The sequence below is a fragment of the Salmo salar genome, chromosome 10, assembly GCF_965601325.2.
Source record: "Salmo salar chromosome 10, fSalSal1, whole genome shotgun sequence".
In the NCBI taxonomy this organism is placed as follows: Eukaryota; Metazoa; Chordata; class Actinopteri; order Salmoniformes; family Salmonidae; genus Salmo; species Salmo salar.
Genome location: NC_138300.1, coordinates 7,360,362 through 7,385,269, shown reverse-complemented (window position 1 = coordinate 7,385,269; position 24,908 = coordinate 7,360,362). Strand labels below are relative to the sequence as shown.

The window sequence follows — 24,908 nt, the reverse complement described above, 5'->3', positions numbered from 1 at the left end:
AGTAGACAGCATGCAAATATATTTCATAAAACAAATTTTGCACAGTGGCCAGGTGTCTGCTTTCATATCCCCTCCAAGATCCACAGGTTCCCCGACAGACTGCTGGAGGAGGACTTTCTACTCCGACTTCCAATGCCAGTATGTGGTTGGATGCAGTACCTTTCACTGATGGCTGTAGTCGGTTGATTTGCAAGTGGTCTGCACTTTTAGCGCATTCAGGAACTGAAACAGAAATGAAGCACAGAAAAACGTAGATAAGCATTATATACTTACATCCAAGGTTTCAGATTACACTAGAAAATATTTTGCTTTACCTTGTTGTCTGAGCAAAAGAAGAGCCGGTGAAAGCTATACCTGCAGTCAGGTGGAGGTTGCCTGCAGGGGTGTTGTACTCATCCACATCCTGGTGTTGTCACAGTGAGGGCAAATCTGGGCAATGTAGATCAGGGTAATTTGGAACTGCTTCATGATTTCACATTCTCTGGTGCAAACTGGACAGGATTGGAAAAGCTGCAGCAGGCAGTCTTCGTACACAATGTACTTCCTCACCATAAGAATAAGCGTGTCTGAGACTCTGTAGCAGTGATAAAAGTTTGCAGGTCTGAGGTACAATTTTTTTCACTGTCTACATTAGTCTAGATCTAGTACTTTGGCACAGCAATACATTTCACCTATCAAATGTATCAGTGCAACAACACATTTAGTCATACATGACCATTACAATGTCACTACAAAGTATCTTACAGTTCCATGCTGCAGATGATGTCAGTGATAACTGATAACTGTAGTCATCAGTGGAATAGTCCACTCTTGATCTTTTCACTGGCATGCGAGTAGGCACTGAAGCTTCAGGCATGCATACTAGTGGTGTTGTATCGCAAGACACACCGATTCTGTGCTGAGAAATCGCAAGCCTGTGGCGAATCTGTCTGGTAGGTGATCTCTCTTGTGATAGAAACCTGTAAATAGATGTAACTATGACCTCTCACTTCATTCCGAAGTTTTCATACCATAACGTTACAAATTTATCACAGCAAATGTTAGCAAGCTAATTGCATAAGCATTTCAAGAAGCACATTCCCTATGGCAAGTTTAGAATTGACATTTGAGCAGCTAAGTAGCTCAGAGGCTCTTTTTACTTAGTCTCGCCGTCTGGATAGATGTCGTAATGACATCTTCTTTGAGCCGAAGTCTCCTCTGAAAGTCCATCTCCACCAGTAAATAGTTTGAGAAAGACTCCCGGTTGAAAAACGCATTACAAAATGATGCCTGTACAGTTTCATCCTGCTCATCCAATCCGAGGAAACGTATCCACTGCTGGTAAACTTGACGTTGGCTGCTAGTAAACTTGACGTCAGCAGGGCAACTCATGCGATCCCAGGTCTTTGGTGTTGCAACCGGCAATCCTACAAGCATCATAGGGGGGATTGCACAAATGGACAGACAGGCAAATGTATAAAGATACAGACAGAGACAAACAGATACATGGACAAAGCACAAACGATAATGATAGACAGACAGATATATATAGCAAGAGCAATAGCAAATGAATGTCAAAAGGCTGTTTTGGCTCAGTCACGAAGAAGAACTTTGCCATGCTGGTGGGTGGTAACATTCAAACATAACCCTGCCTGAAAAGAAGCATAGTCTGAAAATAAATGAGTGTGTCATATAATAAGGGAAACACACCTTTGCCATTAATCAATGATTTATTGACTTCAGTTGTTGTGCAACATCTTGGGTAAGCTCTGGGCGTCGTCTTTCAGTTGCAAAAGGCCTATTGCAGATGTTAGCAGCAGAACAAACTCCAGACACAAGTAAAGAGTAGTTAAATTGTTACAACAGCATAGCTAACAGTTAGTTAGCTAACTACATAGCTGATTTACATAATCTGCTGATAATCTTGCCCTCTGTGAGCAGTAGGTTTTTGCTGAAAAAGAAAGGTCTATTAAAACAAAAAATGAAATTGACTAAAGGAGCAGAACAGAATTTGGAAGTATTAGCAGTAGAGAATTTGGGTAAAAAAAATTGTTGTGGGGGGTCTTTTTTCAATTTTTCTTTGAGCGAGCACTGGTCTGTGCATGGCTCTGGTTGGCAATATGATCAAAACATTCATGACATTTGAAGCTTGGCAATAGCCTACTGGCCAGTGGCCACCAAAGGCAAATGTAAAGTTCTCAATTTGAGGACACATAGTAAATAATGTTCAATTGTGTCAGACGTACCAATACTGTACAAGTCCTGGGTATAAGTAGTCATTTTAGTCTTCATAGTCATTTTTCATAGTCATTTTAGTCTTCACCTTGAAAATGTGCCACAATCTTGAAACCAGTTTTGTAGCTCACTCACAGTACAATTGTGGACAAAGCCATTTTTAAGGGGAAAACATTGAAAATAAGCTTTCAAAATGTTTAACATGTACCATACTGGTGCTAAAAGCAAAGCAGGCTGTTCCAGTGAAAAACCTGTATGACATAAAAGAAAGACATTATACATTGACTAGTCTCAAAGGGGTGTGTGAGTATACAAATTGTAAATTGTCATTGATTGATCTATTACAGGGATCATCAATTAGATTTTTTCTTGAGCGGATGGTAAGAGGGCCAGAACATAATTAGAAATAATTTGAATACTACAAAAAGCCCAAACATATATAACGTTTGACTAAAACGTAATAATTTCAAACCTTGCTTACATTTGTATACAATCTCACACACTGTATATCTCTCTATTATGTGTGGGAATACTTTGGAACAGATTTTCAAAATTAAAATCACTTGTTGCTGATTTGCTGGTGTTTTTTTTAAGTATTTTATGTCCAATAATAGGGAACCCTGATGTATTACATAGGTTCTCTCAGTTATTACATTGTGTGTGACTGACTTATTATAGAGCTATTCTGGAATGCATTGACATAAACGTTAGATTGGTTCTCAAATCATGTTTCTGGCATGCCGTGTTTTTTTTGTTTTTTTAACTTGAGGATTTCTCGCGAGCCAACAACACCTCTGAATTGTGTATCACCTAAAGCATATTTTTTTTCTACTGTAGTGAGGAGAAAAAAAACTTCAGACTTTGAAGTAAGGTGAAAGCCTATCAGACTTGAATGCTTTTCCTTTTTCATGTTTAATGGTCGGATGAGAAAGTTGGATGTCAAAAAAAGACCAATAGCAAAATCGCCTTTCCCCCATGTTCTGGTTCTTCCAAACATAAATAAAAGACTAATACAACTATTAAAGACAGCAATCTGACTCCATGGTGATGCAACCATTACTTCCTCTTAAATCTACACTGTAAAGCATTAAGCACATTAACAAAACCATCTTATTGGCACAAAAGTGGAAGCATCAGACAATCTAAACTGACATTATTCTTCCTTAGCAAAACACCAGGGTAGCACTTCTAGAGAGGGACAAAACCCGGAATGTTGATTGTCTCTAACAACAGTAGTACAGCATTACATTGTGCAAAGTAATCTTATTGGTTGTTAATTGATGAAGCATTCGATGGGAGAAAAAAAATCTTAGCCTCGCGGGCCAATTTAGCAGAGTTCAAGTGAATTGCTTTGAGAACACTGCGCTCATGCTTGGTGAGTATAAACTATTTAATTTATGAAATGCAAAGGCCCTGGGTAATTATCAAGCATAGCACAGACAGGATCTGTCCGAGTTGCCATTGCCAGTCTTACACAACAAATGAGTGTATGAAAAGGAGTAATGGCATTTTTTCAAGCCACCAGACTGTGAACACAGACTCATTAGAGAGGAAGAAGTCGGTAAACACTAACGACATGTGCTTCAACCAAGACAGAAAAGTTACAGCTAACAACGTTATTATATACAGGGCAATATGTGGTAAGAGTTCTCCTCAGCAGTGCAAATGCCAGACGCCTGTGTCTGTACTAAATTGTAACTCGGTGAAACCATTGTCATGAGCAAGTTTTGGAGAGTTCAGTCTATTTCTAGAGAGTGATGTATTAGCTACAGTTCCTTTTAATATTCCTCGTCTTCTGAAGATAGTTCATAGCTGGAATGGAAGGAAAGCTGTCCTTTCAAAATCATTAATTGAGAGAGAAGAAAATGGAGCAAAATAGTTAACTTTACCCGGCCATAAGCACAGCTATTTGGCCGTGTTCACATTTTCAGAACACAAGCCCCCCCCCCCCCCCCCCCCTCTAAATTTCCATGGAGAGAATAAAGGAAACTTAAATGCAGTGCTTCAAATGGTGTCGTTAAAGCTAATTGATGCACAACATTTCAGTTAAAAAGTAGAGTCCGAAACTTTTAATCAAAATACGTAACATTTTTAAAGGAGAGTTTTCACATTCATCATTGATATACAGTGATTTCAGTATTTTCAGTTTTGGTTGAGAGTTCATGCTGCTTTATGACATTTTCTTTTACACCTTTGTCAGTCAGTCACAACTGTGTTATGGGCATGTCAGTGGCATACTAATGTGGTTGTACGTATTTTAAAAACAGGGATGCTCTACTACTGCCCAATAAATTTGGCATTGCATGTCTCTTTCACAAATGTTTTATGGATTCTGAATAAGGGTATACTGTATTGTAAAACACTTAATGATGTAACAGTTCTTCAGAAATGTACTTGTGAGATAGAAGTTCTGTCATCTCATATCCCTGTCTTAGCCAAGCACGTTTTGTCATTTTCCAGTCTACAGCCTTGGTGAGTACTTTTCAGAGTGGCTACATTTCTCTCTTTGATTTTCTTTTGTACTGATAGAAGACTCTTCTATTCCCTCAGGGTTTAGCCGGGCTGCCCTGCCGTTCGGCTTAGTGAGGAGAGAGCTGTCTTGCGAGGGTTATCCGATCGACCTACGCTGTCCAGGAAGTGATGTCATCATGATTGAAAGTGCCAACTACGGCCGAACTGACGACAAGATCTGCGACGCTGACCCCTTCCAGATGGAGAACATCAACTGCTATCTCCCAGACGCCTACAAAATCATGTCACAAAGGTAAACCTCCTGTAATTCCTGATGGGTACTGTTGTTTTTACACCTGTTTTTCCTGTGTAATCAATTTGGATTAACACATGGTCAGAATCAAAATGGGATATCAGTATTTAGTTATCAGCAACATCATTTAAATGAGTTTTGACTTCCCCCAGACATAATCAACCCAAAATCACTCCCCATTAAGAGATTGCTCTTCTCCAACTGCTTTCATTGGCAAATCCTATTGCAAGACTAAGGTCAGACTCCTTGGCATGAACGGCCACTGGATGCTCCCAGATGCCCAGTGTCTGCTACAACGGAGTCTGTAGACTACACACTACATAACTGTCTGTATTGTACAGACAGGAGTCTTTGGACTACACACTAGAGAGGGGTATACTATGAAGCAAGCTAGATCTACTCAGTTTCAGTTAGCTTCCTATTCCAGCTCAGGCTTCATCCATACTATGACAGTGGATATTGCTCGTCCACCTGCCCCTAACTCTAGCAGGCTTGTAACTGCGCTTGCGTGTCGCACATGGCTAGTCAAACGCCGAACTGCCCATACCGAACCCTAATATAGTGACATCCCTATTGATGTCACTTGTTAAATCCACTTCAATCAGTGTAGATGAAGGGGAGGAGACAGATTAAAGAAGGATTTTTAAAACTTTGAGACAATTGAGACATAGATAACTCAATATTAGGAAGGTGTTCGTAATGTTTGGTATACTCAGTGTGTATTATAATACATGAGTTTTCTGTATGGGTGTTCATTGAGACACTGCTGAAACATCAATCCATGGGCAAGTAAGTCAGTGCCACATTTTGATTTGTGCCGAAATCAAAATGAAAGAAAAGTTATATTGCAAATTCAGCAGGCTATCGTGTGAAATAGACTTTTAGAAGTGGCATCTTTATTTTATTACCTTGGTGTGCATTGGTGTGGTTATCAATGCACAAGCACCTTTTGTCCCACTCCTATCGATACAATTATTGTAAATCAAATCCAATTTTATTGGTCACATACACGTGTTTAGCAGATGTTATTGCGGGTGTAGCAAAATGCTTGTGTTTCTAGCTCCAACAGTGCAGTAATGTCTAACAAGTAATATCTAACAATTTCACAACATATACACAATACACACAAGTCCAAGTAAAGGAATGAAATTAAGAAAATATACATTTATGGACGAGCAATATCAGAGCGGCATAGACTAAGATACAGTAGAATAGGATACATACAGTTGAAGTCGGAAGTTTACATACACTTAGGTTGGAGTCATTAAAACTCGTTTTTAAACTACTCCACAAATTTCTTGTGAACAAACTATAGTTTTGGCAAATCGGTTAGGACATCTACTTTGTGCATGGCACAAGTAATTTTTCCAACAATTGTTTACAGACAGATTATTTCACTAATAATTCACTGTATCACAAAAATGATGTCATGGCTTTAGAAGCTTCTGATAGGCTAATTGACATAATTTGAGTCAATTGGAGGTGTACCTGTGGATGTATTTCAAGGCCTACCTTCAAACTCAGTGCCTCTTTGCTTGACATTATGGGAATATCAAAAAGAAATCAGCCAAGACCTCGGAAAAAAGATTAACGTACTTTGAGAAAAATGCAAATCAATCCCAGAACAACAGCAAAGGACCTTGTGAATATACTGGTGGAAACAGGTACAAAAGTATATATATCCACAGTAAAATGAGTCCTATATCGACATAACCTGAAAGGCCGCTCAGCAAGGAAGAAGCCACTGCTCCAAAACCGCCATAAAAAAGCCAGACTACGGTTTGCAACTGCACATGGGGACAAAGATTGTACTTTTTGGAGAAATGTCCTCTGGTCTGATGAAACAAAAATAGAACTGTTTGGCTATACTGACCATCATCATGTTTGGAGGAAAAGGGGGAGGCTTGCAAGCTGAAGAACCCCATCCCAACCGTGAAACATGGGGGTGGCAGCATCATGTTGTGGGGGTGCTTTACTGCAGGACGGACTAGTGCACTTCACAAAATAGATGGCATCATGAGGGAGGAAAATTACATTTACATTACATTTTTTTACATTTTAGTCATTTAGCAGACGCTCTTATCCAGAGCGACTTACAGTAGTGAATGCATACATTTCATTTCATTTTTTCTGTGCTGGCCCCCCGTGGGAATCGAACCCACAACCCTGGCGTTGCGAACACCATGTGTTGCAAACACCATGCTCTACCAACTGAGCTACAGGGAAGGCTGTAGCTGAAATTACGTGGATATATTGAAGCTACATCTCAAGACAGCAGTCAGGAAGTTAAAGATTGGGTCGCAAATGGGTCTTCCAAATGGACAATGACCCCAAGCATACTTCCAAAGTTTTGGCAAAATGGCTTAAGGACAGCAAAGTGAAGGTATTGGAGTGGCCATCACAAAGCCCTGACCTCAATCCTATAGAAAATTTGTGGGCAGAACTGAAAAAGCATGTGCGAGCAAGGAGGCCTACAAACCTGACTCAGTTACACCAGCTCTGTCAGGAGGAATGGGACAAAATTCACCCAACTTATTGTGGGAAGCTTGTGGAAGGCTACCCGAAACATTTGACCCAAGTTAAACAATTTAAAGCAATGCTACCAAATACTAATTGAGTGCATGTACACTTCTGACCCACTGGGACTGTGATGAAAGAAACAAAAGTTGAAATAAATAATTCTCTCTACTATAATTCGGACATTTCACTTTCTTAAAATAAAATGGTGATCCTTGCTGACCTAAAACAGGGAATTCTTTACGAGGATTAAATGTCAGGAATTGTGAAAAACTGAGTTTGAATGTATTTGGCTAAGGTGTATGTAAACTTCTGACTTCAACTGTATGAGATGAGTATTGCAAAATATATAAACATTATAAATGTGACTAGTGTTCAATTTTATATAGTGGCCAGTGATTTCAGGTGTATGTATTAATTCATACAGACATTTTACTGTGCTTAAAGTTCCAAATGCATTTGTCATTATTTAATGTGTGATGTGATAGGCATGTTAACATTACTATGTTTTTACACACAAAAAACATTTGAGTAATAAAATATGTTATCAAATGTCTTCCTCGAATGAAGTGGATGATGACACTATCTTTGCGAGGGAGAGTATCTGATTTAATTGGTCTTCACCTTGCTGCTTAGATTCTTTATTCAGTATAAATGTAGTTAGCCATGAGTTTGCCTGCCCCGGAGCAGGTTAGATCTGAAGGATTCGTTGCCATATACATTTTCCTGGCTATAAGGTGAGCCGGTTTCGTGGTACCGGTTATCCGAAGTTGAACTCTGAGTTGACCAAAGTTGCCTCGCTAACTCCACAAACTATATTCGTAGTATAGGGCTCAGGATAGTCTTTTTAGCAATACACTGATTTTCATAATACAAAATGGGTTAATATTCTAATAATGAACACTTTCTCTGACTACACAAAGCATTGCTTGAATGTGGCTGGAATAGATATGAACACCTGCACACCTCAGTAAACAACCCGTAGTATAGTTGTGCATCTTAATACACAAGGTCTTGTCACACAGGGTTGCAGTGAGACAAAGTGCATGGGATGGCATGACGTACGAGCGCCACAACCCAAGATATTGGATCATTTGAGAATGTCAGCAACTCTGGCAAATCTGTCTGGGGAAATAAGAAATAATGAAATAAAACAGAGTTGCATTGTATTCAGGGGGGTTATTGTCAAGTCGTATTTGATGATGTCAGATAGCTGACTCCCACGGTTGATCTGGCCTGAGAGGTTTTAATACCCCATATGTGTGACCCTGCTGAGTAGCACACAGGCTCAGACATATAGTCACAGAGAAACTGCCCACTGGATCAGACATTGTCCTTAGACGTTCTCCAACATCTTTTCACCCAAGCCTCTGATAGCCTTTTCACACTAATGAGCCAGCCAAACCAAGCCAAACTCCTCTGACTGCATGGTCCTGGATAAACATCCACCATCGTTGCTGGAACCGTGCTGGAAGGGGCAATATGAAAATAATGTATCCGAGCTAGCAGAGTACGGATGGGGTCGGCACAATAATGTGAAAAGGGTGTATCTTGTTAGAACAAAGGCAATGGTTCCACAGACTTTACAAAGGTGTCTATGGGAAAATGACCCTCCATTGTGATAGTGTTGAATAAACTAGCTGGCTTCCATCAGCGAGTAAACTGTATCAGCAAGTGACTGCTTTCGGTTGCATTGACGTTATAATTTATCTCGTTTTGTTTTTAATGCATACTGTGTCCATAAAAGTTTAGCATTTTTTGGATAAAATGGTTCTTGTATGTTTTAAACCAGCTCATGCCAGTCAGAGAAAATGAATGAAAAAAAACCAACAACTATTCTGACCATTCGCACCACTGTATCACGCTGAGCCAAATACTAACACTAGATAACGTCATATTTTGTGAAAATCTTCCATTGACATCAATACATGCTTTATATGAAAGCCACGGAAAACACATGTATTTGAAGTTAGGATTGAGTAGTATGTTTTCTTTTATCTAGTCTTCACACTATAATAACATATTGTTTGCATAACATATTAATGGATGAATGCAAAACAATTCATTTTCATAATTCTATCATTAGGGACAGCTTGAATTAGCACCCAAGATCACAAGACATTAATGAAATGTGGGGCAATTCCACAGTAACAGACTCACTTCACTTAAAATGTATGCCAAACAAAAACATTGATTTAAAAGTTTAACAAACCATACAACTATATGCACTAGGACTACTTTTAACGATTTACACTGAACATTTTACAAAAAAAAAGATTACTGGTAGAACTGTGCTCAATGTTTGGTCACTGAATCTCGTTTTTTTATTTGTCCATGTTGTCCAAAATCTGCTCTGAATTAAGATTCAACTATGTCTGCAAAATGAATGGGTTGTCAACGATGACATGACGTTGAAAAAAAATCTATTTTGTTTACTGAACTACAATAAGTGAAGTGGATTTACACCCGGTAACGGTGATGTATCCTAAATAGATACCCAAATATGAAAATGTATACCTTTTGTGTATTTTTCTATACACTTGCTATTATTTTAATGAGCTCTGCACCCAAACAAGACCACATTTGGTTGGTTCGGACTAGGCCAAATCTGAACCAATCATAGAAGTCTGTTTCACGAGTTTGGACATCAAAGTACAGCAGCACAGAGTAGAGTTCAGTTAAGTACAATAGAATTTAGTAGATTACTGTGCAGTAGAGTACAATCGAGTAGAGTTCAGTACAGTATTATTGTGTACTCAACTCTAGTGTGCTCTACTGTGTACTGTACTGAACTCTACTGCACAGTACTGAACTATACTCTACTTGTCTTTACTGTGCTGTCCAGTACTGTCCAAACCTATGTACTCAACTGTGGTTTGTGACTACTATGATTTCCTATTGTATCCAATTCAATTGCAGAAATTCAGTTACCGATTTTTGGGGAAATTTGAGTTTTAATCACTTAATTCTTAAGCAAAAACACTACAACTAATTGATAGGTCTACCTTGTTACTTCTGTCAACTTTCATTATCCTTCGAAAATATCTTAAAACTATGTGGGTTTTTGGTAACGGAATTTCCAAGGCATAAGGCAATGTTTCTTAAACTTACAGAAGGCAGAAAAATGGATCCAAAACTAAATATGTGTTGATAATAGTTGGCAGGGGTCTTTACTTCAACATTATTGTGTTTTGATGTATTTCTAATACTTTTTAAGACTTTTTCTGGGAGATGTTTTCTAAGACCCATTTTTCATCTGTTTGACAAGAAATCAAAGCCTTTGTTTATTTCACATTTTTAGGATGGATAGTGGTTAAATTTGGTATAAATTCCATAATTTCAAAAACAAATAGACTCTTAGCTTTAGTTTGACACCCAATTTGACATGTTCCTATGAACTTCACATGCTGGTGCTCATGGATCCTTTGCATGGAAATTACCTGCTCTCTCTATGTAAAAATAGGTTTGGGTCTGCTAAATCCACGCATTCCCAAATTTCAGCACACTATCTCACATCTAGAATTGCCACAGTTATCTAAGTAACATTGGAGCGATTAATCAAACCATAGCTGATCTAATGAGCCATTCACACTTTCACTGTACAGACTGGCTTAATCTTTGGACTTGCTTAGCTTAATGTTTGGTATGTGAAGAAGGCATGACAACGCCTATTCCCCCTCAGGAGACTGAAAAGATTTTGCATGGGTCCCCAGATCCTCAAAAAGTTCTACAGCTGCACCATCAAGAGCATCCTGACTGGTTGCATCACCGTCTTGTATGACAACTGCTCTGCATCCGACTGTAGGGTTCTACAGAGGGTAGTGCGTATGGCCCAGTACATCACTGGGGCCAAGCTTCCTGCCATCCAGGACCTCTATACTAAGCGGTGTCAGAGGAAGTCCCAAAAAATTGCCAAAGACTCCATTCACCCAAGTCATAGACTGTTCACTCTGCTACCTCACGGCAAGTGGTACCGGAGCACTAAGTCTAGGTCCAAAAGACTGCTGAACAATTAATCAAATGGATACCCAAACTATTTGCATTTGTTTACACTTCTGCTACTCGCTGTTTATTATCTATGCGTAGTCACTTTACCCCTACCTACTGTACATGTACATATTACCTCAATTACCTTGACTAACCTGTACCCACGCACATTGAATCGGTACCCCCTGTATATAGCCTCGTTATTGTTATTTTATTGTGTTACTTTATTTAGTAATTATTTTCTTAAAACTGCATTGTTGGTTAAGGGCTTGTAATTAAGCATTTCACGGAAAGGTCTAAACCTGTTGTATTCGGCACACATTTCATTTGATAGAAAATGCTGGCAGGATCAACCAGGATCAACCCTGAAACATTGAGGTTTACCTGGGCACACAGCGACGCGCAGGGGCCCAATCCTCCAGTGATTGATGAGACCCAAGCACACTTGTGGGCACCTGCATCATCACTAGGGAGAGGTAAAACTAATTTGACCCTTCCCAGAGGGCAGAGACAGACTCAGAGGTCACCAGAGGAATGGTCACCTGCCGAGAGTGAGAAACCATGCGTGGGAGAATTAATACAGTATATAAATATTGTACTCATAACCACTTAAAAGGATCAAAATTGCAACAGGATACAAATAAATCTAATGCAAATACGTGTTATTTGATGAATTTTACATTTTAAAAAGTTAATTATAGAAGTTTATTAATTGGTTATGTCCCCTGGAGTGACTGCTACTGTATTTCCTCAGGTGTGACACCATCTTCATGTCACAGCCAGGAAAAAGAAAGCTGTCACACAGTTAGAAATCTCAGGCTGTATGGTCCATTTGGGGCCTTATTTTTAACAGTAAGCCTTCCATAAGATTTCACATGTTTTCATTGTATTTTATATTTCAATTGTTAAGAAATCTGAATTATTTTCATATATAAATTCAAAAGGCGTTACACCAAATGACTAAGAAACTGACCCCTTTAATTTCAATGGCAGAGAAGTGCAATATTTTGATAAATATTTCTGATCAAGTTTACAATCTGTTCAGGCCATGTGCTCCATCCATGTCTTCTGTACTTCCTCATTGCAAGAGAACCCTTCCCAGCGCAATAGTGTCCAAATGCTGACTCTTTGTTTAATCCCAGAATTATGTCACATCAAGTGGATATTGCTTTTAGGAACAAAATGTAGTCAGAACTATTTGGTAATATCATGAATAGACTTGGGGACTATTGTTTCTTGAAATAAACTTCTGTGTTATAACTACAAGAGTAGGTGAAGGGAAGTAAATAATTTATTTTCATAAATTTACTTAAGGTCAATGTCCCACAACCTTAGGACAAAGGTCACGTTTGGTTCAAAATTCTAATAAAATAAATCATATACTGCATGATTTTACTCATGATCCAAATATAAAAAATAAAAAAAGCTTTTTGTGTTATATCACAATTTTAGGAAATTTGGAAAGAAAATCCAATGAAACAATGCCTAAGCAGCCAACATCAATTATCTTCAAAACATAATGATCTTCACTGGGTATTGGAATGCAAAGTCAGTGTTATAGTCAGGAGGTCTGATCTTCTACATTTCCACAAGTCAAAATGGGGTACTGTTCTTTCCCTTTTTTGAGCTGAAATGAGCTGAAAAACTCCATATGTGGGACAACTGGCATACAACTATGTATGTTCTCTCTTATAATTACGCCATCATATGTTTAGGACACACAGCCGGCATTACTTTCTTTAATGTTTTTCCACAACTAATCTGAGATAAGAAAGCACATCATCTAAATAAACCCTCCTGTAATCAAAAATGGTTCACAACATAATGAACTGCTGTCTTGTAGAGTATCACATAGACGCAATGACTTTGATGGATCTTGTTGGCAGTAGGAGTTATTTTTAAATCGGGTTTTATATGAGCACCGTGATTTTATGAAAATAGCCGTAGGACTGCTGAAGCTCAATTAGAATGGCCAGCTGCAAGCAATTAGGCAGCTCAAGTGGGTGATTGTCTGTAGAGAAATGTTTAACTGAGACCCCTCCCCAACATATGTGGACCTGCAAGGATATACAGTTTTAGTACAGATTTTAAATAATATGTAATTTATAGTATTATTATTTTAATATTTAAAATTGTACTAGTAATACATTGTTTACTAGTATCAGGGCCAGAATAGGCCCCAGGGCTTTGTTTTTATTTTACCCCAAACACCATCATTTTCTGTGAACAAATCCTTGCACCAAGATGCAATTTGATGTGTGGTAAATTTACTGTTGAAGAAAAAGGCCCTTTATAATAAACCGATAATAACATTTGTGATGTGGCATAAGCTCAAGTGGTGAACATGGGGAACATTTGAGAGCTAGAAAATGGTATATCATACACTGCAGTTGAGGAACAATGGGAAAGTAATTCTGCTTTGAAAGTTGATATACTTGTAACCCCACTTTTGAGAAAATGGCCCTTGTATATATTTTTTATCTCAATTTCCATCTACTGACTGAACATACTCTCCTGTAACCCACCTCACCCAATGTGGTACGGATCTGCTATTTTTTACACGTTACAACCGGAACCCCCATCAGAAGCTAACTAGCTACTAGCTAGTAGTCAGTTTGCCACTGCTAGCGGTCATCACCGTTAACTAGGACATCAGCCAGCCTCAGTCCAGTCAATTCCTGCCAGTCTGCACAGCACGATATCAACCTTATCATAACCGCCATCGATAAAAGACAGTACTGTGCAGCCGTCTTCATCGACCTGGCTATCACTCCAGTGTTAATGCTAAGTTGTTATTATTTCGCCTCTATGGCCTATTTATTGCCTTACCTCCCTACTCTTCTACATTTGCACACACTGTACATAGATTTTTCTATTGTGTTATTGATTGTTCGTTTGTTTATGTGTAACTCTGTGTTGTTTTTGTCACACTGCTTTGCTTTTCTGGGCCAGGTCGCAGTTGTAATTGAGAACTTGTTCTCAACTGGCCTACCTGGTTAAGTAAAGTTGAAAAAAATAAATAATAAACTTGTACTTGCATAGTAGCAATATCAAAAACAGAAAGTGTCATAAATATTTTATCTTTATTAGATGACGCTTACACGACACTTTTGTCTAGACATGTACACATGTTCATGAAATACAATCGATGATCGTAATCACCCCCAGACAAATCAAATCGTATTTGTCACATACACTTGTTTAGCAGATATTATTGCGGGTGTAGGGAAATGTGACTCACCACCTGGATTCGGTTTTATGTAGAATTTTTTGTATTTTTTTATTTTTACATTAGATAAAAGTAGAGACTCAGAGCTACAAAAAAAGTGTATCATCTTCTGCATTTGAGAAACAATGGGAAAGTAATTCTGCTTTGAAAATTGATCAACTTGTAAATTCACTTTTTTGAGAAAATCGCCTTTGAATGTTTTGCTATCTAGTGAAGAGATCTACTTTGTCTACACCCATTCAGCTTCGTTCACACCCTCTTAAGCTTTAGCCCCACCCATCTCGTTGCGCTCTCAGAGCACACACTTGATGTTCTGACCAATGATTTGTTTACCTCTGAATAACATGAAAACAGCCTAACCAACTCTGCTGGCAACAATTTCATTACGCTTTTTTGCAGACGTTTACTGACACAGGCCATATTCAACAGGTGTTGTATACACGTCACGTAACGTTAGCTAACGAGCCAGCCAGCTGAATTTAGCTAGTTAAACAACAATGAACAATGCCAACAATGCCGCAGTGCTGGGAGCTAACCAACCATGTTCAATGTTAGCTAGCTAACATTAGGCTCTAACTAGAACAGCAAATGGCTCTGGGAAACGAATAATAACATCAGCTAGGGAGCCCGCCAGCTGACTTTAGCAAGCTAACAGTACACTTTAGCTTGAAATGAAACCACTTTCTGTCAAAATTAGATAACGTGTAATATTTGAAAATGTAGCTTGCTAACGCTAGACTATCTTACCTGTAGACATCATCATGCATGATGGATGCATCACCCTGTCAGGAATGCCATGCCACGGTTGCCCTTAGTTTGAAGATGTAATCCAGAGACGGGTGTTTTCTCCATCTCTTTAGCTATCATACTCTAATTCCACTGATTTAAGGACTTGATCCTCCAGAAAGTGGAGAGCAACACTTATGCAGCTCCACTACACAATACATAAAAAAAGCTCCGTTCGACAGGATTACCAACAAAGACTGATGAGGTCAAATGGACATAAGCCTTCTATGGAAGACCAACTCCTCTCTCGGCATGTGCAGCCCACTCATTATCTCAGCCAATCAAGTCTAGTCAAAAGTCTGACATCTGTTGCTTAACCAACAAGGCTCGTAATTTAATCATTTTATTTGTATTTACAGATTGCATACAAGTTTGTTATTAAGGCACATGAAAGTTCACATGTTCAAGAAGGCATTTCTCCTGTGAAGTTGTGACTTGCGACATACGCCTAGTTTCCTGAATCGGATCACAAATGCTTGTATTTGTAGTTCTAACAGTGCAGTTATATCTAACAATAATATCTAACAATTTCACAACAATACACAAAAATCTAAAGTAAAGGATTGGAATTAAGAATACATAAATATTTGGATGCGCAATGTCAGAGCGGCATAGACTAAGATACAGTAGAATAGGATAGAATACAGTGTATATACATATAAGTAATGCAAAATATGTAAACATTATTAAAGTGACTACTGTTCCATTATTAAAGTGGCCAGTGAGTCCAAGTCTATGAATATAGGGCAGCAGCCTATAATGTGCTAGTGATGTCTATTTAACAGAATTGAACAGTCCGATGACCTTGAGATAGAAGCTGTTTTTCAGTCTCTCGGTCCCAGCTTTGATGCACCTGTACTGACCTCGCCTTCTGGATGATAGTGAAGGTGAACAGGCAGTGGCTCGGGTGGTTGTTGTCCTTGATGATCTTTTTGACCTTCCTGTGACATCCGGTCCTGTAGGTGTCCTGGAGGGCAGGTAGTTTTCCCCCGGTGATGCTAATTTGATGGGTCATGTAATAATCCGGCCGAAGTGGAGTATTTTGTTTGGGCATGTAGCTAGCTGGGTAGCTAAATAATGAACTGGCACATCCCCAACTCATACTACTACCAATACAACCATTGTCATAGCTGTAGTATGAATCTGCAGGTAACTAAAGCTAACAAACTAGGTTCAATGTTAACTAGCTAACATTAGGCTGTGTCTTGCAATACAAATGGGTTTCTGATTTGAATAATATTACTACAGGTAATGTTGGCTAGCGGGCCAGCAAGCTAACGTTTGCTAGCTAACTAAAATAATCCTTTTTATCTGACAATTATATCTTGTAAATGTAGCTTCACGACAGACTGGAACCATTTAACTCAGTTTTGTTTGTAGTCACATCTTATTTGTCCATTCTTGTGTCAAGTCACACTGGTTCACTGATTGTGGCGTGTGCAGAAAGTAGCCCATCACTTGTTCCTACTGATCTGTCGATAGCTCCTACTAAATTCAGGGCATTCATGTTTTTGAGAAAAGTAGCAAAATGTTGTAGTTCTGAAAAGGCTAAAGTTATATCTTTCAAAAATGGTTCGGTAGAAAGGACTGTCAGCACATACTGAACAGCTCACTTTATAGACAGAAGCTTGCTAAAGTTGAAGTCGGAAGTGTACATACACCTTAACCAAATACATTTACACTCAGTTTTTCACAATTCCTGACATTTAATCCTAGTAAAAATTCCCTGTTTTAGGTCAGTTAGGATCACCACTTTATTTTAAGAATGTGAAATGTCAGAATAACCATTGCCTTTAAATTGTTTAACTTGGGTCAAACATTTCAGGTAGCCTTCCACAAGCTTCTCAAAATAAGTTGGGTGAATTTTGGCCGATTCTTCCTGATATAGCTGGTGTAAACAGAGTCAGGTTTTTAGGTCTCCTTGCTCGCACAGTCTTTTTCAAGTTCTGCCCACAAATTTTCTATGGGATTGAGGTCAGGGCTTTGTGATGGCCACACTAAATACCTTGACTTTGTTGTCCTTAAGCCATTTTGCCAAAACTTTGGAAGTATGCTTGGGGTCATTGTCCAAGAAGACCAATTTGCGAACAAGCTTTAACTTCCTGACTGATGTCTTGAGATGTTGCCTCAATATATCCACGTAATTTTCCCCCCTCATGATGCCATCTACTTTGAAGTGCACCAGTCCCTCCTGCAGCAAAGCACCCCCACAACATGATGCTGCCAGCCCCATGCTTCACGGTTGGGATGGTGTTCTTCGAGCATACAAGCCTCTCCCTTTTTCCTCCAATCATAACAATGATCATCATGGCCAAACAGTTCCATTTTTGTTTCATCAGACCAGAGGACATTTCCCCAAAAAGTACAGTCTTTGTCCCCATGTGCAGTTGCAGACCGTTGTCTGGCTTTTTTATGGCGGTTTTGGAGCAGTGGCTTCTTCCTTGCTGAGCGGCCTTTCAGGTTATGTCGATATAGGACTCGTTTTACTGTGGATATAGATACTTTTGTACCCGTTTCCGCCAGCGTCTTCACAAGGTCCTTTGTTGTTGTTCTGGGATTGATTTGCAATTTTTGCACCAAAGTACGTTCATCTCTAGGAGACAGAATGCATCTCCTTCCTGAGCGGTATGACGGCTGCGTGGTCCCATGGTGTTTATACTTGCATACTATTGTTTGTACAGATGAATGTGGTACCTTCAGGCGTTTGGAAATTGCCCCCTAGGACGAACCAGACTTGTGGAGGTCTACAAAGTTTTTTCTGAGGTCGTGGCTGATTTCTTTAGATTTTCCCTTGCTGTCAAGCAAAGAGGCACTGAGTTTGAAGGTAGGCTTTGAAATACATCCACAGGTACACCTCCAATTGACTCAAATGATGTCAATTAGCCTATCAGAAGCTTCTAAAGACATGACATAATTTTCTGGAATTTTCCAAGCTGTTTAACCTCCCTGGGCAAGGTGGGACGTTTGCTATAACTTCAATTTCTCAGACACATGACTATTTTACACCATTTTATAGATGCACTTCCCCTGAATCGAACCACGTTGTCCGATTTCAAAAAGGTTTTACAGCGAAAGCAAAACATTAGATTATGTTAGGAGAGTACCCTGCCAAAAATAATCACACAGCCATTTTCAAAGCAACTAGCATGCATCACAAATACCCAAAACACAGCTAAATGCAGCACTAACCTTTGACGATCTTCATCAGATGACACTCCTAGGACATCATGTTACACAATACATGCATTTTTTGTTCGATAAAGTTAATATTTATATATAAAAACAGCATTTTACATCGGCGCGTGACGTTCAGAAAATATTTTCCCTCAAATACTGCCGGTGAATCATCGCCACAATTTACAAAAATACTTGCCATAAACATTGATATAAAATTAAACTGTCATTCAAAGAATTATAGATGAACATCTCCTTTATGCAAACGCTATAAAAGATTTCAAAAAAGCTTCACGAGGAAAGCACTCTTTGCAATAATCTAAGTACTGAGCTCAGAAAAATACACTAGGCTATACAGATAGCCGCCATCTTGGGGACATCTAAAATCTTACATTGCATTAGAAATATTCCCTTACCTTTGATCATCTTCATCAGAAGGCACTTCCAGGAATCCCAGGTCCACAACAAATGTTGTTTTGTTCGATAAAGTCCATAATTTATGTCCAAATAACTCCTTGTTGTTCGTGCGTCCAGTAAGCTACTCCAATTGTAGAAAGCGCGCGGATGATGTCGCGACAAAGTAAAAAAAAGTTGTATTTACGTTCGTTCAAACATGTCAAACGTTGTAAAACATCAAACTTTAGGGCCTTCAGAACGTGAAGATTCAATAATATTTCAACCGGACGGTTCCTGTGTCTTGAAAAAGGTTTTGGAACGGGAGGATCCACCCTCGTGAACGCGCCCCAAGAAGTGATGTCACCCCCTGCCTCAACAACTTCCCCTCCTTGTCATTTGGGCTCTGTTCATCGGAGAAGCTTCAAACAACTTTGTAAAGACTGTCGACATCTAGTGGAAGCCGTAGGAAGTGCACAATTATTACTATGTCACTGTGTATTCAATAGGAGATGACTTGAAGAGAGCCCATGCATCCACATTTCCTCTTCCTGGTAGGATTTCTCTCAGGTTTTTGCTTGCCATATGAGTTCTGTTATACTCACAGACACCATTCAAACAGTTTTAGAAACTTCTGAGTGTTTTCTATCCAAATCTACTAATAATATGCATATTTTCGTTTCTGGGCCAGAGTAGTAACCTGTTCAAATTGGGTACGTTTTTCATCCGGCTGTGAAAATACTGCCCCCTAGCCCCATCAGGGCAAGGCGACCGGAAACATGACCGAATACAAACAGTGTAGCTATTCCCTCCGCAAGGCAATCAAACAAGCTAAGTGTCAGTATAGAGACAAAGTAGAGTCGCAATTCAACGGCTCAGACACAAGGTATGTGGCAGGGTCTACAGTTAATCACGGACAACAAAAAGAAAACCAGCCGATGACCCCGATGTCTTGCTCCCAGACAAACTAAACAACTTCTTTGAGGACAATACAGTGCCAACGACACATCCCGCTACCAAAACCTGCGGACTCTCCTTCACCGCAGCCAACATGAGTGAAACATTTAAACGTGTTATGGGCACATATTTTTTCCAAAATTGTCAATACTGCCCCCTAGCCCCAACAGGTTAAAGGCACAGTCAATTTAGTGTATATAAACTTCTGACCCACTGGAATTGTGATAGTGAATAATAAGTGAAATAATCTGTCTGTAAACAATTGTTGGAAAAAATACTTGTGTCATGCACAAAGTAGATGTCCTAACCGACTTGCCAAAACTATAGTTTGTTAACAAGAAATTTGTGGAGTGGTTGAAAAATGAGTTTTAATGACTCCAACCTAAGTGTATGTAAACTTCCGACTTCAACTGTACATGGCATACCAGTCCAAACCGGCATATCCAGCCCATACATGATCTCAGCCAATCATGGCTAGTGGAAGGTTCCTATCTTTTTCCATGGCTAAACCAACTGGTCTCGTAATTTAATACTTTTGTTTGTATTTATGGATGGAATACAAGTTTGTTTTTATGGAACATGAAAGTAAAAAAAAAATGCATATTTACGTTCAAATGCTGCTCCTGTTGTCACTTCCTGACCATAGAGTGCTCTTATTTTCTATGGTAGAGTAGGTCAGGGCGTGACTGGGGGGTTTATCTAGTTTATTTTTTCTATTTTCGGGGGTTTTGTATGATTCCCAATTAGAGGCAGCTGGTCATCGTTGTCTCTAATTGGGGATCATATTTAAGTAGTTGTTTTTCCCACCTGTGTTTGTGGGAGATTATTTTGAGTTAGTGCATGTTGCACCTCTGTCGTCACGGTTTGTCATTTTGTGTATGGTTTATTGTTTGTCTGTCTAAGTTTCACATTCAAAATAAAAGATGTGGAACAATACTCCCGCTGCGCCTTGGTCCGTTCCTACACACAAGCGTGACAGAACCTCCCGCCACCAACACAGGAAGAAAACAGGCTGCCCAAGTTTGATTCCCAATCAGAGACAACGATAAACAGCTGCCTCTCATTGGGAACCACACTCGGCCCAAAAACATAGAAACAGAAAACATAGTTTCCCACCCGAGTCACACCCTGACCTTACCAAACATAGAGAATAATAAGGATCTCTATGGTCAGGGCGTGACACCTGTAAAGTAGTGACGTGCGACATACGCCTAGTTTCCTGAAACAAGTCATATTTGTTAAGTGTCCCCCCCAAAAATGTGCCTTTGTACGTAATTTACATGTCAGAAGACATTATAGTAGCTGAATATTTTTTAATACCACGCAAATTACCAAAATGAGTGGCTACCCTGACACTGACAAATATGGATCAATCTGGTCTTGAATTCAAACGAACAATTGCCCAGGCCAATGTAGTGATACACAGATTGTACAATATTATAAGGCAATAGCCTATAATATATATTTTATTTGCTACAGCAGGCTACTAAATACAATTTCCAGTGGCACACTAACTCACCTAATAATGAAGATGAAGCCATAGCCTACTACTCACGGTGAAGCCGATGCGCTCAAGGTGAGCTACTTTAAAAAACAATGCTGCTGTTCACAAAAAAAAAATGTATATTGGTTCAACAGAGATTAGTCTTCTCTTTTCACTGGTAGGGGTTCCTTTCCAAACTGTACGTTTTTCCCGCGATTGTATTTAGAAATTTGATAAAGGCTAACAGGCAGCCGCAACCAACCATATAAATATAAGCCATAGATGGCAGTTCCCATTCAAGTCACGACTGGCAACCATTGCTAATGGACCCATGAGTTTAACAGTCAAATTGCCAGGGTTAGAGGTTCCAAAACCCTTCTATGGATTCTATGTCTATGGCCACAATGCAACAAAAGCTATATCTGTATATGTACTGTATATAAAAACAAAAAATATATCCTACATATCTAATATTTAAGTGATATTGCCCGAGAAGCCGGTGTTTGGAGGATATATTGGCACGGCTGTTGTTATAATGATTGACATATTTTCATAAAAAAACGTTATTTAGATGAATTTATTCATACTATTTCATCCTTCCACAAGATATAGTTTCTACACAAATCTAGGGTTGCTACCCAAGCTGGCTGGTCGTTCGTTCTATTGGTTCGGTTGCCAGAGACGGGACCCAATCATTCAGTCTTTTTGTTCTGCATCTATGGACGCGACCCAGTCGTTCGTTCAAAATGTTCCATTGCCATACTGGCTGGCAACGTTCTTATCCCTTGCTTGCTAGCTAGCCAACTACTGCTAACGTACAGTCACGTCAGAAACCCAGAATAACAGCAAAGTAGCTGCATTTGCATTTGTTTAAGCTGTTTTCTAGTGACATTTATAACAATGAGTTAATGAGGCACAATTTCACCTGCCATAGAAAATGTGCTCACTTGTCAGGACTTTGTTCAGAGGAGCTAGCCACCAACACAGCTAACGCAATCACTTAAAATTGATGCTGGAAGACTGAAAACTAGCTGCATTTCATTTCGTTTGACCTTTTTTCAATTGCCATTTCTTTGTATATATCCGTAAAAATTATGCCAGCTGATTCATGATTTCGACTGGCTGAGAAAAGCTGCCTGCCTGTCTGTCTCGTCCTGACTCCCGACACATTCATTACTATGGGACAGCTGAGCGATTGAATTTGAATATTGAAACAATGTTGCAAATGTCGGAGAGACAGACAGCAAGGTTTATACAAATCTCCGCTGTTGATAAGTAAATGTTAGTCTAAAAGAAATGTGAGATAATGTCTAGATGCTTTTTATAGTGGAGATCACGTTGATAAAGTGCCTGGTTGGACTGATGAGACAGTGGATTTTGCAGTCAGCTGGAACAGAGTAAATAGGTATTTTAACATCGTAGATTTAGCCGGTGGTAACTTGTGGAATAGACACTGGCTGGAATGTGGTTTTAACCAATCAGCATTCAGGATTAGACCCACCCGTTGTATGAATACTGTATACACTCTATATTATACACTGTGTGGTTCAAGCCCTGAATAGCATAAATAGGAAAGTATGCCAGTTTCATTTGAGGACCAGGATGTTGACAGCTGTGCCAAACAGATTTTTGATGTACTGATTCCATGGCAAAGTGTGAATGAGTTGATATATAAAGTGTCGCAAGATTCAAGACTTTGTGCTTTTTAGCTAAAATTATTGTACAGAATTCATGCCACCAACAAAATGTTGAATATTTGGGGCATACAATCATCGCATCTCTGCAGAATTATTTTTTGGTTGCAAGGATACAGAATCAACAGACCATTTGTTCTGGTGTTTCCCTCAGGTAGCCTGTTTCTGGTCTCAGGCTCAGGAATGGCTGAAAAAGCATAACATTAATCTAAAATTGACCCTAGAAATAGCATTGTTTGGATATTTGGAGAGACCTGGTCAGTCAGTTACTAATATACTAATACTCTTAGTAAAAGTAATTCACTTCAGCTTGCAATCTGTGGATTGTATACGATTAGATGGATTCAAATTTTTGAACATCAGAGCATAGATGAAAGATATAGTCGTGGCCAAAAGTTTGAGAATGACACAAATATTAATTTCCACAAAGTTTGCTGCTTCAGTGTCTTTAGATATTTTTGTCAGATGTTACTATGGAATATTGAAGTATAATTACAAGCATTTCATTTGTGTCAAAGGCTTTTATTGACAATTACATGAAGTTGATGCAAAGAGTCAATATTTGCAGTGTAGAGCCTTCTTTTTCAAGACCTCTGCAATCCGCCCTGGCATGCTGTCAATTAACTTCTGGGCCACATCCTGACTGATGGCAGCCCATTCTTGCATAATCAATGCTTGGAGTTTGTCAGAATTTGTGGGTTTTTGTTTGTCCACCCGCCTCTTGAGGATTGACCACAAGTTCTCAATGGGATTAAGGTCTGGGGAATATCCTGGCCCTGGATCCAAAATATTGATATTTTGTTCCCCGAGCCACTTAGTTATCACTTTTGCCTTATGGCAAGGTGCTCCATCATGCTGGAAAAGGCATTGTTCGTCACCAAACTGTTCCTGGATGGTTGGGCGAAGTTGCTCTCGAAGGATATGTTGGTACCATTCTTTATTCATGGCTGTGTTCATAGGCAAAATTGTGAGTGAGCCCACTCCCTTGGCTGAGAAGCAATCCCACACATGAATGGTCTCAGGATGCTTTACTGTTGGCATGACTCAGGACTGATGTAAGCGCTCACCTTGTCTTCTCCGGACAAGCTTTTTTCCGGATGCCCCAAACAATCGGAAAGGGGATTCATCAGAGAAAATGACTTAACCCAGTCCTCAGCAGTCCAATCCCTGTACTTTTTGCAGAATATCAGTCTGTCCCTGATGTTTTTCCTGGAGAGAAGTGGCTTCTTTGCTGCCCTTCTTGACACCAGGCCATCCTCCAAAAGTCTTCGCCTCACTGTGCGTGCAGATGCACTCACACCTGTCTGCTGCCATTCCTGAGCAAGCTCTGTACTGATGGTGCACCGATCCTGCAGCTGAATCAACTTTAGGAGACAGTCCTGGTGCTTGTTGGACTTTCTTGGGCGCCCTGAAGCCTTCTTCACAACAATTGAACCACTCTCCTTGAAGTTCTTGATTATCCGATAAATGGTTGATTTAGGTGCAATCTTACTGGCAGCAATATCCTTGCCTTTGAAGCCCTTTTTGTGCAAAGCAATGATGATGGCACATGTTTCCTTGCAGGTAACCATGGTTGACAGAGGAATAACAATGATTTCAAGCACCACCCTCCTTTTGAAGCTTCCAGTCAGTTATTCGAACTCAATCAGCATGACAGAGTGATCTCCAGCCTTGTCCTCGTCAACACTCACACCTGTGTTAACGAGAGAA

At 39.4% G+C, this 24,908-nt stretch overlaps 1 protein-coding gene across 8 annotated transcripts in view; it reads left to right on the top strand.

Annotated features, from left to right (window-relative positions):
* Positions 1 to 24,908, top strand: part of adgrl2a (adhesion G protein-coupled receptor L2a) — a 214,519-nt gene that overhangs the window by 106,072 nt on the left and 83,539 nt on the right. For all 8 annotated transcript variants that reach the window (XM_082956689.1, XM_082956687.1, XM_014215663.3 and 5 more), the window contains exon 3: positions 4,765 to 4,978. In XM_082956689.1, the coding sequence (XP_082812815.1) occupies positions 4,765 to 4,978 (214 nt within the window). The remainder of the gene's footprint in view (positions 1 to 4,764; positions 4,979 to 24,908) is intronic.